The sequence below is a fragment of the Toxorhynchites rutilus genome, chromosome 3 (assembly GCF_029784135.1).
Source record: "Toxorhynchites rutilus septentrionalis strain SRP chromosome 3, ASM2978413v1, whole genome shotgun sequence".
Taxonomy (NCBI): Eukaryota; Metazoa; Arthropoda; class Insecta; order Diptera; family Culicidae; genus Toxorhynchites; species Toxorhynchites rutilus.
The window spans coordinates 261,767,450-261,779,749 of record NC_073746.1 but is presented as its reverse complement, the minus strand read 5'-3'; the positions used below and the strand labels follow the sequence as shown (position 1 = coordinate 261,779,749).

Sequence of the window (12,300 nt, the reverse complement as noted above, 5' to 3'; positions counted from 1 at the left end):
AACAAAAATGGATATATCTTGAATTTGCTCTCCAAAATCAAGGCAATAATGATTTGATTTCAGATTACCGATTTCAGTTGCTGAGATAAGGGGTTCGGATTTATGAAGTGAAAAGTAGATTACGAATACAATTCTTTTTTTCATATTCGTTTTACAAATAACAAGAACATTTCCAGATTCCATCTCGATAATCATATACCATCTGTAATAATAATATCGTTTTAACATGATATTTTCTCGTTTTATAACAATGCAAACTTTATTTTATCCATGTTTATGCGACGTTCTGTGGCGCTAAATTAGAATAAAAATTATACGAAAATTACTCGCTGTATTCAAGAGTCCTATTAAGGAGCTACTTCACTTCTCATATCCTAGAAACAGACATTTGCAGCAACTTAATTCGATGGGTACACGCGACAAGTATTAATGTACATAATTTAGAGAAGTGAAAAAATAAATCTACGTATACCTGCCTAGGTACCGTGAGTAATCGTTCCTCGCGTTGAACTTAGCTTGCTCGGGTGGGTATGGTGTGTATATGATTTATGACTTCTTGGCTCAAATAATGACACCAATAATCAACTTGAGTAATGTTAGAAAAGGGCGTTTCTGCTTCTGAATCTATTGAATACTAAATCGATTTTTACGAACGAAGCTTCCAGTAGCTCTACGAACTGGTGAACTCTTCTCACCGAGTAGTTTAACCAGATCATGCTGGAATAAGTGCGTAAACTTAATTCATTCCACAGTAATAGTCAATACCTTCGTTTGTTTGCATGCTGGCTGGTAACAGCTGGAAAAAAAATCTATATTGTGAACATACCAATCCGGATCCATGTTTCGATTTTAGAAATTCAAATCATATACTGGTCCCTCCCGGCTGGTAGCAAAAAGGCACTGGTCGCAACGACTCTGACCACAAACAAATCGATTAACCTTTCAGCACCATTCGATTTGCATGTTAGTGAGATTGCGTCCAACGTACACTACGGTATGAATATCATAGGGATCACTAAATCCTAGGACAGACACACGTTTGCTGGACTTTTGGCTACATCCGTTTTAACGCATTGCTACACAATAAGCGGCTGAGGGGATAACTTCGCCCCAAACACAGAGTTCTCCAGTTTAATTTTCCACCGGTTTGCATTCTCTTTGGTTGGATAAAAAACACCCTCGATTTTATTCGGCTACCGACACTGGTTGGTTGGAGCTTTTATAGTATTCCTTTCAGAGAATTCAACTCCCAAGCGATCGAAATTCTTCTTTTTGAGTACAAGCGATGCAGACGATTTCGATTTTCGACTATGTGGGAAGGTGAATTTATTGAGCAGTGTAGTTAGATATAGATATCTGCTATTAATGTTTGCAACATCTAAACGTGAATAGAACCATTGATAGTTCTGATGGCTAATAACATCTTTGTCGTTTTGTAATTTTATCATGTTATTTCTTTCGACGAAATTACAGGAGTGATACATAATCATCGGAAACAAGACATAGCGTATTTTACAAAAATTGGTGCTATTCAAACTTTCGTTCACAATGATCGATCGATAATGTGCTGCATTTTTGTGGTGTTATCCCTAATCCAAGTGTTATCCTTCCATAAATCTGGCCGTTTACAACGAATTTTCTCTCTCCTCATGACGGAAATACTCTTTATTGGACAACACCACCAATTCGTTACAGCCTTCACTTTCAATCAATTCTTATGTTGCTTTTTCCGTTTGCAGCGGTCCATGCTGATGATTATTGACTCGTTTGCATGTCAGACTCCTATACCCATATATCATCGCCAATAATTATGCGTTGGATGAACGTGGGATCAGAATTTGATCGTTCAAGCATGTCTATTGATTTCGATAAAAAATTTGAAGTAAATAGAGCACTTTTGGCACTAGTCGTACTGCAACTTTTCTCATGCCCGAAACATCAATAAAAATATGACGAACGATCTCGTGAGAAATATTCAATTCACGGGCTAGCTTTCTCAAAGTTAAATGACAATTTCCGAGCACCATTTTGTCACAGTCGCATTCAACAACGTATGCGTTTTGAAAACTCGCATCGAAGGTGTTCAGAGATGGTTTTTGAGGCATACCCAGGGTTGCCAACCTTCCAGTTTTTTCTGTATATTGCCAGTTTTTTTCAAGCAATCCGAAACAGCCAAAGGCCAGACATCTCCAGTTTAAAAAAAAAATCACAGTTTTATCCAGCTTTTTATTTTTTCGGTATTTTCAAGTTTTTTACTCCCAAAATTAGATTCTTTTCTTCCAGTTGTGGGAATCCTACTCCGCTTCACTTACATCATAGACCATTATGACAATCATCGCTTTCTCTATCTATATTTTTATATATCTAGTATAAGCGCACAGAAGTACGGTACGGTATTTTCTCACTAATATGCCTCTCTTTTATTGATATTCATTTAAATCATCAAAATTATGTCAGTTTGGATAACGTTTATGTAGGTGCTGCTGTCGAAATGTTGATCAATATTTGTTAGTATGTAAAATTTCACACAACTGATTTGATTGCTGACCAAAACCAATTAGATAAAATTTTACATTACACTCAGCAATAAAGTTCTGAAACGTTTTAATTTGAATGATCCTTTAATAATCAAGGTGGTGATAATTGATCCACTTATTGCCATAGAAAGGAAGCCTATGTAAATTGTTCCCCTCCTACAAAGTCCTCCAAATATTTGCGATCGAAATGATATCCAGAAAATTGTTATAGCATCTAGGGAGATCCGAAACCTTCACTTCACTGTCTTCGAACGGCACGATGTTCTTGTAGGATATTCTGTCGACGGAGCTAATAACATGACCGGCACCAAGAAGTCATTAGGAGCGTATCTAAGGAAAGACTGCCCAGATTTGTTCACACAAAAATGTGTCTGCCATAGTATGACCATGTGTGCATCATATGCATGTAAACATATGCCTGAGAGAATCGAGCAGCTGTATAAGCACATCTAATCGTATCTCAGCTGTAGTCCTTTACGAAACAGTAAGTTTGCTGAAAATCAAACTCTTAGAGTTTGTTGCCGTTGAAGCCGTTGAAAATGCTGCATCCGTCAGCCACGCGGAGGATTTAATTAGCAAGTGTTTCATTATACGCATATTGGAACGTTATAAACCGCTCCGAATTAGTTTTGGATTTACAGTGAAAGCTCTCTATAGCGACATCGCAAGGGACCGTCGTTATAGAGAAATGTCGCTATAAAAACTGTCGCTATAGAGAATCCGGATGTCGTTATAAAGAGAGAAACGCTCAAGTCCATGCGAAACAAATCAATTATATTATTAACGAAGGAATTAACAGAAAAAATTGAAACAAAACATTAAACAAGACACAAAATTCAGCTTATTTGTCCCCCAACAAAGTTTTCTTTAAATCAAAAAATTTTGAAAAGCTGTCCTTTGGTAATTTTTTGCTAGTTAATAAACCAGCATAAATCGTTTGGAAAGCATCTTCTAGCTGGTTTTGAGAGGGTGTGCTTATAGTTTCATTGTCAACTACATCGTCAGGTACTGAATGAATTTCATCATCATCGTTATCAATAGATGATTGCTCTTGCACTGTTTTTATGATGTCTTCGTCAGACAAAATTGCTCCTTCGCATAAATTGTCGTCAAAAGTCACGTAGTCTGAAAATGGCAAATGTCGATTATACCTTATATGATATTTGAAAATAATATCCATTTATAACCAAACCTTCAAAAGAATCAAAACCTTGCTCAGCGAGTGCTTCAAAATTCGATCGGAATACATTTTCCTCTAGTGGGTCGTTATCAATGCTGTTTTCATTGATGCAAATCAAATTATCTGATTTCACAAAGCCAGCTTTGACGAAGCAATTAACAATTGTGGATTGTTTGACATGATTTTGCCACGCATCAGCTAGCATACAAACACACTGTAGGAGGTTGACATTCAACAATTCGTCTTTTTCTATCGCATTCAGTTGGTCTCTTACTAATTTGTTGCGGTAGTACACTTTCAAAGCTTTAATTATTCCAAGATCAAGTGGTTGGAGCACAGAAGTCATGTTTGGAGGAAAATATTGCAGTCTGCAATTTCTTAATTTTTGTTGAATATTTGGATGGCTAGGACAATTATCGATGAACAAAATGATACGTCTTCCTTCAGACACCATTCTCTCATCCAGGTTTAAAATCCATTCTTCAAACAACGCGCTCACCATCCACGCATTTTTGTTGCTTTTGTAGATCACTGGAAGGTTCTTAATGTTTTTAAAACATCTAGGTTTGGCACTCTTACCAATGACCAAAAGTTCTAACTTTTCCGATCCGTCCATATTTGTTGCCACAACAACTGTGATTCGCTCTTTGGAATTTTTGCCTCCGTGACATTTATCGCTTTTGAAGCAATATGTCTTATTGGGTAAGCATTTGAAAAATAAACCCGTTTCATCCATATTAAAAATATCTTGTGGGCTATAGTCAGCAATCAATAGCGGTAACGCATCGGATTTGAACTGCTCAGCAGCTCCGACATCAACAGCTGCACTTTCACCACTTGCAGTTTTAAACGAAAGCCCATTCCTTTTGACGAATTTTTGGAACCATCCGTCGCTGGCTTTAAATGATTTTTTCTCTAGTTTCGCTGCGAGCTCATTGGCTTTTTCTTTTATGATCACGCCAGATAGGGGGATATTATACGAAATCGCCTGCTGGCAAAAAAGCATAACAGCTTTTTCTACGGCATCATACTGAACCGAGCGAGTTTTTTTGAATTCTAGCGAAAACCGACGAGCCTGTAAATTTTTTACATTTTGGTATATTGAACATCAGCAGTTAAAACCTTTATTCTTACCTTTTCACGAATTTGGATCTTATTTTTGATTATGGATGAAATCGTGTTGTGCGGCACATTAAATTCACTGGATAATGTTTTGTTTTTAATGCCTTTTTCAAATTTTTCAATTATAACCAATTTATTTTTTAGCGTCAAAGATTTTCTTGTCTTTGAATTCATTTTGGACTGGAAATTTATATTAAAACAAACTATACTTCAAACTGTTGCGTGAGTATGAATTTAAAAGCTTACCATGTAACAGTTACGCGGACTATACTTTTCGTTTTAAGTTCAATTCGAATACTTTATTTCCTCAAGCACGGGATTCTTGTACAACAATGCTTCAATTGATTTGTTTCAATAAGCTTTACCTATCTTTTATCAGCTTACAGGTTTCCTATGTGTGTGTATTGTGATAGCTGAGCTGAATTCGTGTTGAATTCAGATGTCTCGAAACTGAACAAAGATAAGGAAACTGACAGCACTCTTTTTTTGCCTCGCCCTAGCACTGTTTGGGCGGAATGGATTTTATTTGCGCCAGAATCATTTTGAGTACACGTGATCCACAACAGCTAATCTGTTTTGTATTCCTTTTTACCCACACGGTATCGTTTAGTTAGTTTCCTATTGCGCATCACAAGAGCTTCAAAGCGATCACGTCTCTTTCGAGAGTTATTTTTTGCATTGCTCTTTCGCTTTACGATATGGTACAGCTTAAAATTATGTGCAGCAGAGTTTTGAATACATATATGAAAATGTACCGTCAGCAGAATCGCGTCTGAATATATGTTCAAGTTGAGTGATGTTTCAAATTTAAATTTCTCTGTTTTTGTAAAGTATCCGAATATTAATATTAGTTGCGCACGAACATTTAATCGTTCACAAAACATAATATAGACTATTTTCGTTCATAGTCATATACTAAGTTCAATCAAGTTCATTATTATTGCACTGTTGGCGTGACCTTGAGAATTGTCGCAATAGAGAATGATATGTATGAGCGGTAATGTGTCGCTACAGGGAATGGTCGTTATAGAGAAATGTCGCTATAAAGAAAAGAATTTCTATGCGATTTTGAAGGGACCTTTGGAAATGTCGTTATAGAGAGATTTGTCGCTATAAAAGTTGTCGCTATAGAGAGCTTTGACTGTATTTTGAATGGTGATCAAGTAGAGAAAATCCGAGTAATATCGATATATTACGGTTTGAGTGATCCTTATTTATTTAACCTTCTTAATTATGCTCTAAGCATGGTGCACCAGGGCACCAGATTATTTCAAATAGAAAATTCGGAACTATTTACTTTGCATTCGAGCAATTCAAGATTATTCAGGACACTTTTGGATAACTTTTTTAAAACAGACTGTATGAAAAATATAACCAATCTGAACAACGTACAGTTCGATCAGGAAAATTATGTCAATTTGGATAATGTTTATGTAGGTGCCGCGACTGAAATGTTGATCAATGAATATTTGTCCACATATAAAATTTCAGAAAGTGCCGTAGCTGAATTCAAGACCGATTCGATCAGTTTGCACTCTGCAAACAAGTTCTTTAACGTCGAATATAGATCTAATGTCATAGAACTAATGTCATAGAAAAGAAGCATGTGTCAATTATTCTCCTTCTACAAAATCTTCCGAATATTTGTGATCGAAATTATATTCAGGATATTGATAATAAGGAAATTCTAAACCTGTATTTTACTGACTTCACTCGAAGTGTCCCAGTCAGTCACAGTCCTAAAGAATATAGTGAATTAGTGACAGCGAAATGTACCTATTTATTCATGTTCAGTGAAATGAAATACAATAAACAAAAACAGTAAAGTGATACGAGACTATCATAGATTTTCTTTTCAGGTCTTTTCAGGTTATTAAAATCAACTTTTTTTGTTCTTGTTTGAGTTAAATAAATAAGATATTCTGTAGCTTTTCTTCGCAGCGTACGGTGTTTAGTCAGAATCAGTGCCAATAGGCTGATCGAACGTTCGACGCTTACTTGTGAAACAGTTCTTCATCACGAATTATTCTACGTGCCATATTGCTGTATTATAGTGACTTTCAACACTTGTGGTAGGTACGTCACTTTACTTCCTTTTTTTTTGAAGAATGTCGGGAATGTCTGATTAAAACAGATTACGCTTATCAGAAAAAAAAAGATTATTAAACAGACTTATTAAATAGATGAGAAAACAGAAATTGGAAATTCAGAATATGCACAAAGGAAAAGCTTACATTGACTAGCAGAAGGAAAACAGAAGAAAATTTTAACTAGACCAGCAATAAATAATACAGTAGAACTCCGATTATCTGCGAAAGTAAATTCCATAGTAAGTCTATAGAACTTCCCGAAATTTGTCAGTGAGTGGTAGACACCCGTTTTTTTGTTTTGGTTATGGCTTTTACATTATCTGGCCACAGGCGTAAACGGCCTTACAGATGGATAGTTTAATTATTTTTGTATTGCTAAAACATAGTTTTCATGCTGGAATATCTTCATTTCGTCTTTGCGTTTAATTATTAGTCCATCATCGTGTTATCCGCGATTTTCATTTATAATTAGGGTTCTACTGTATTGTCTCCAATTTAATTCTGTTTCTGCTTTCGTCAGCGAAGAGCTAACTTCCACATATAGAAGTTCTTTTTAACCCAAGGTCTGAGAGTGAAATCGTTCTGGAGAGCTGATAGTGTGTTGTAAATGAATTAAATCGCAGTGCCATTTTGATCTTGTTTAAACTCCTTGTTTCCTCAAATCTGGTAGAGGGTCAATGAAAAGATACTTCGTGTCGGTTTTAATACCGTTGGGTGGAGTTATCTTGTGTATGATTGAATCACACGTAAGTATTGTTGGTGTTATGCGTTTCAAAAGGTAGATAATGGTGGAACAACAATAGAATCATTTTTTGCTGCAGTGGAAGTCAAGAAGAATTGATGTATACTGAGTGCACGCGGTCAGTTTGTGTACTGTCCTCACGAGAAAAAAATGAATCGTATATAAACCATTTCCAGTTGCTTTTACAGAATCACACAAACCTTCGGCCCATTTCAAAGCCACCAAAAACTATCCAGCGAATTGATTTTTATAATTTGTTTTGATGGAAGAGAGCGTGCGTAAATTGAGGAGTGTGATCTCAGTTCATTCAGTTTATCAAGCATTTCTTCTTCTTATTCTTATTCTTATTCTTCTTGAATGGCACTAACATTCCTAAAGGAACTTTGCCGTCTCAACATAGTATTATTTGCGTCATTTTTATTAGTACTTAGTTTAGATTTCTTGGCCAATTACACGCCTTGAATGCATTCCTTGTAGCCAGCTCTAGAATACGCGTGACCACAGTGCAAGTCGGAGGAAGTTTCTTTGACGAAAAATTCCCCCGACCAGAACGGAAATCGAACCCGAACCCCCGTATTGATAGGTGTGACTCTAACCACTCGGCCACGGGAGCACCTCACTAGCGTTTAAAAATGTCGATTTGGAAAACTAAATTAAACTCTCGGCCTTGGCTGCCGTCTGGCCGCTGATGAGGATTGCTGAATTGTGATTTTTTCCGATCGAACATTCAATTTTCGTGTTTCGTGTTCGTGGGAATTGTTTTCGGATTAAAAGTGACGTCAAAGTGTAATGCATTTCAAGTCGGATGTGAAGAAAGTATTTACCAGTGATAAAAACTGTGCCTTCAAATATTCGTGATAAAGAGTTCATTCTTAAATTTCTATAAAGTTTACTCTCGCCAGCAATATCGTTACCAATGAGGTTGTGTCTTGGACACCAAACTTCTAGTTTTAAACTCATTTATCTGTATCAACATTGGTCCAGAGAGCAGAGACAAATAACACAGATGCGGTAGATTACCCTGGTTCGGGTTGCATCAGGTGATTTTCATATTTAGTTCTCGTTTTGAACAATGTTCCGTACATCCAAATAATAAAGAGTGTTGATACAGGAGTTTCCATCCTTTATCGTGCGTAAGTTAATGTAACCTAATACAGTACAATCCCGATTATCCGCGGAATTGAGTGGCAAGGTATTCACGGATAACTAAAATCGCGAATGGAGCAATAAATGACTGAAAATGAGGTGCAACCTCGAATAAACATATTTCAGAATGGAAACTATGTTTTGTCAAAACAGAAATGATTAAACTAGCCATCTATCCAAGGTCGTGTACACCAGTGATCAGATAATGTTAAATCCATGACCAACACAAAAGTGCCAGAGCCTACCAATCAATGAAACAACATTTTCCTATTGAATTACTATGGAACTTACTCGCGGAATAAAGAGGTTCTAATGTAAATATATCCTGACTTTATGACCAAAACCAAATTCGTTTTGAACATAGTTTAAAAACGATGTCAGCATTTTTGTTATTTACAAAAAAAATTGTTTTCCTATTAAACAACAAATAACAGATGCCCTGTTTAATTGATGCGACAGATAGGATTTTATTTGTATGCATCAATGCATAGCATTCTAGGGTAATGAACAATGAATTCATTAAACCTTTCTCGGGAACAATCAACTGAACCCCCAAAAGTATGTTGACAGAAAGTAAACCCTACGTGTTTTTTGGAAGATGATACGATTTAATTGCCTCTCTGAATAATTTATCACCTTTTTCTTTTATCGACTCAGGCCAGTATTTTCCTCTGCAGAAAAAAAAACTCTTATGAAGCATTATTTGCCCGTTGATACCATAGGAGCGATAGCACAATGACAATATGAATTTATAAAACAAATTTTGTCACAATGGCTAATGAATGGAGAAAAACGAATTTCCCAGAGATGGCACTGAAAAAGTGTTTCAGCCTTTTGATAATTTTTTTTTTCGTGAATAATGCGATGAGTAGGGACGAAAGCTCCCGAATGCTTTCCGAGGAAAACGCACGTCTCTGTTCGTATTTCCCATCTGCCTATAGATGGTTCCCTAAATTTTCTGCCCAGACGCTTGTTTATGAATATTGAATAAATCAGAAGACGATGAAACATAAAGCAAAGTTCACTGAGCCAGCCAACATTCTCTCCCTTCATTTTTTTTATCGCCTGTCGGGATACACTAATGCGTCCTTCTAAAGCGTAAAAATGTGACGTTCCACCGGCATCGTAATGGTCGTGGTTCGAGCATTTCACGAATGAAACCACCACAGATGATATTTTTTGGAGCGAACTGTACAATTTGCCGACACATCCGTATTTAAGATGCCGTTTAATTTAGATTCAATTATCTTTCTAGAGCACATTGTCCAGTTGAAATGAATGGCCCATATACTTATATTGAGTTATGTAGAGAAAGCATTGAATTGCGTTGAAACTATGTCACGTTGGTATACCAATCAATATGCTAGGAACTGAGCCGACCCTTTTTCAGTTTTTTTTTGTGTTGGCGTATTTGAGAAGGATTTCAACGGTTCGTTTTGTAGAAAAGAAACATGCATGGAATGAATATCACTGGAGACCAATATATCATTTTTTTGCTCGGAGCCGTGCAAAATATTTGCATTTAAAGCGGCTAGCCTAAGAACGAAAAAGCCATCGAAACCACAAAAAATCCCATTTGGAATCATGTAAGTAACCCTGACCAAAATCATAATTCAATTTCAGGTCTGTATGAGTGTTCGACCATAAATGTAAATAGTCAAATCAGTGTCGGATCTTATTTGCTCAACTCTTTCGCCTTCCATCTATCAAAACAAGGTTGGCTGAAGATATTATCACCAACAACATTGTGATTTTCCGATTTGACCCCGAGAGACGAAACCCTCAAAACTTTAACCAATCAATCATTCCAATCAGCCGATTCTGATGCGAGTATCCGAATCTAGATTGATTTCATCATAAAAAAAAAAAGATTTTCACATTGAATTATGTGGCACAGGCCCAGAGATGAGCTGTTCCTTTTCTATCCCTTACTTTTCGCAATCAGAAGTTACTGCTGAAAGTAATAAATTCTCGAACTCACCCAGCCACATGCCAGAAGTGCTTAAGTACGTTAGCTTTACTTCGAGCGCCAGTGGATCACGTGGTGAGAGAATTCATTTGTATCGCTGCAACAATATGTTTCGCTGCTCCATCGTGCTTTGGAAAACATGGTTGTCCCGAGTTGCTTGGGGCGAGTGAAAGCGATGCTGAGAATCGAATAAAGAATGTACATAAGAAGGGGTTCTTTTTTCGAACAGCAAACAAAAAGTGAATACTCGTCGCACTCTCTCCTATATGATTTCTGTTGAAAAATTCACGAGAAGCCAAAGCTCGAATCGATTGGGTGACAGGAAACAAAATAATTCTTCTGGAACGACTGCTGATGCAACGTTTTCCGAAAGGTCATCGGCCAGAACTATGTTTAAGCGCTTGCTTGAATCATGTCTTGAATTCATGGCGTGTCTAAGATGTCTCAACTGGAATCGAATCACCCCGGGAGATGCATATTTGTTCCTGTGTTTGAATTTGACACCTGAGAAATTTCCTTCCAGATTTTTTTTTCTTGGAATGTCTCGTGTTTGTTTTTCATTTTAGTAAATTTCGTGTTATTCAGCATACAACATACAGCTGTTGCAAAGCTAATAGAAGTATCCCACTAAATCACTTTTCTATGACATATGTATACCCTCGTTTCACTTGATTAAATTGGAAATATTGGATTGCAAATAGTGATTCCAATAAAATATTTATCAACACACTCGAACGGTCAGAATAATTCACACAGCCGCATTGTTAACGTAGGACTACGATATTATTGCATTCAACAATAATACAATTAACTCTCACTAAAAAAAAGCCCAGATGCGATGGGAACACAGAAGTCATTAAATGCAACGTATAGGAAATTCATTCAAAACTCCATTGAAACCAACTACAATAGTGTTTCTAGAATTTCTAAAAATGTCACTTCAGCAAAATAAACATTAAAGCATTCTTCATATCTCGATCCAATGTAAATGTAAAACAATTCCTCGTTACAGAGTTTTAAACTTACAAATCTTACCAAAAAAAGCATGTCTGACAGCATGTTTGTTTTATGCCAGAAGCAATTGAGGGCCAAAAAAATTTATCTGAAATGTATCTACGGTTCTTCGAAGAAAGCTTACGATGGCTCACCGATGTTCAACTTTGGGATGACATTCTACGAAATCTATTGCCGAAGGTGGTTGTCTGTTTGACAAAACGAATTGAAATGGAATTCCGCCGATGTGCTTTTCAGTTATACCGTTGATTGGAAGAAGTGTGTGAAACAGAAAAAACAATATCCGAATAACACGGTGGATGGAATAAGACTGGAATGTCTAAACAACTTTCGTAATATGGGGTTAAACATTGTCATGCAGCAAAATCACTTTATTGTGCATTTTGTTGTGCTAAGAATGATTTTTTAAATGTTTGATTTTTAATATACAGAAAAAAATAAGAAATAAGAAAAATGTTAAAACAGAATGTTTTATTGAGGGTTGAAAATAATTCCTTGTC

At 36.4% G+C, this 12,300-nt stretch overlaps 2 protein-coding genes across 11 annotated transcripts in view; both read right to left on the bottom strand.

Annotated features, from left to right (window-relative positions):
- Nucleotides 1-12,300, bottom strand: part of LOC129779904 (GTPase-activating Rap/Ran-GAP domain-like protein 3) — a 310,243-nt gene that overhangs the window by 86,716 nt on the left and 211,227 nt on the right. The window lies entirely within an intron of this gene.
- Nucleotides 3,181-5,955, bottom strand: LOC129779906 (tigger transposable element-derived protein 4-like). Its single transcript, XM_055787679.1, has 2 exons — nucleotides 3,730-5,955; nucleotides 3,181-3,662 (listed from the first exon to the last, which is right to left on the bottom strand). Exons 1-2 carry the CDS (start codon nucleotides 4,721-4,723, stop codon nucleotides 3,379-3,381), a joined length of 1,278 nt encoding a protein of 425 aa, XP_055643654.1. The 5' UTR covers nucleotides 4,724-5,955; the 3' UTR covers nucleotides 3,181-3,378.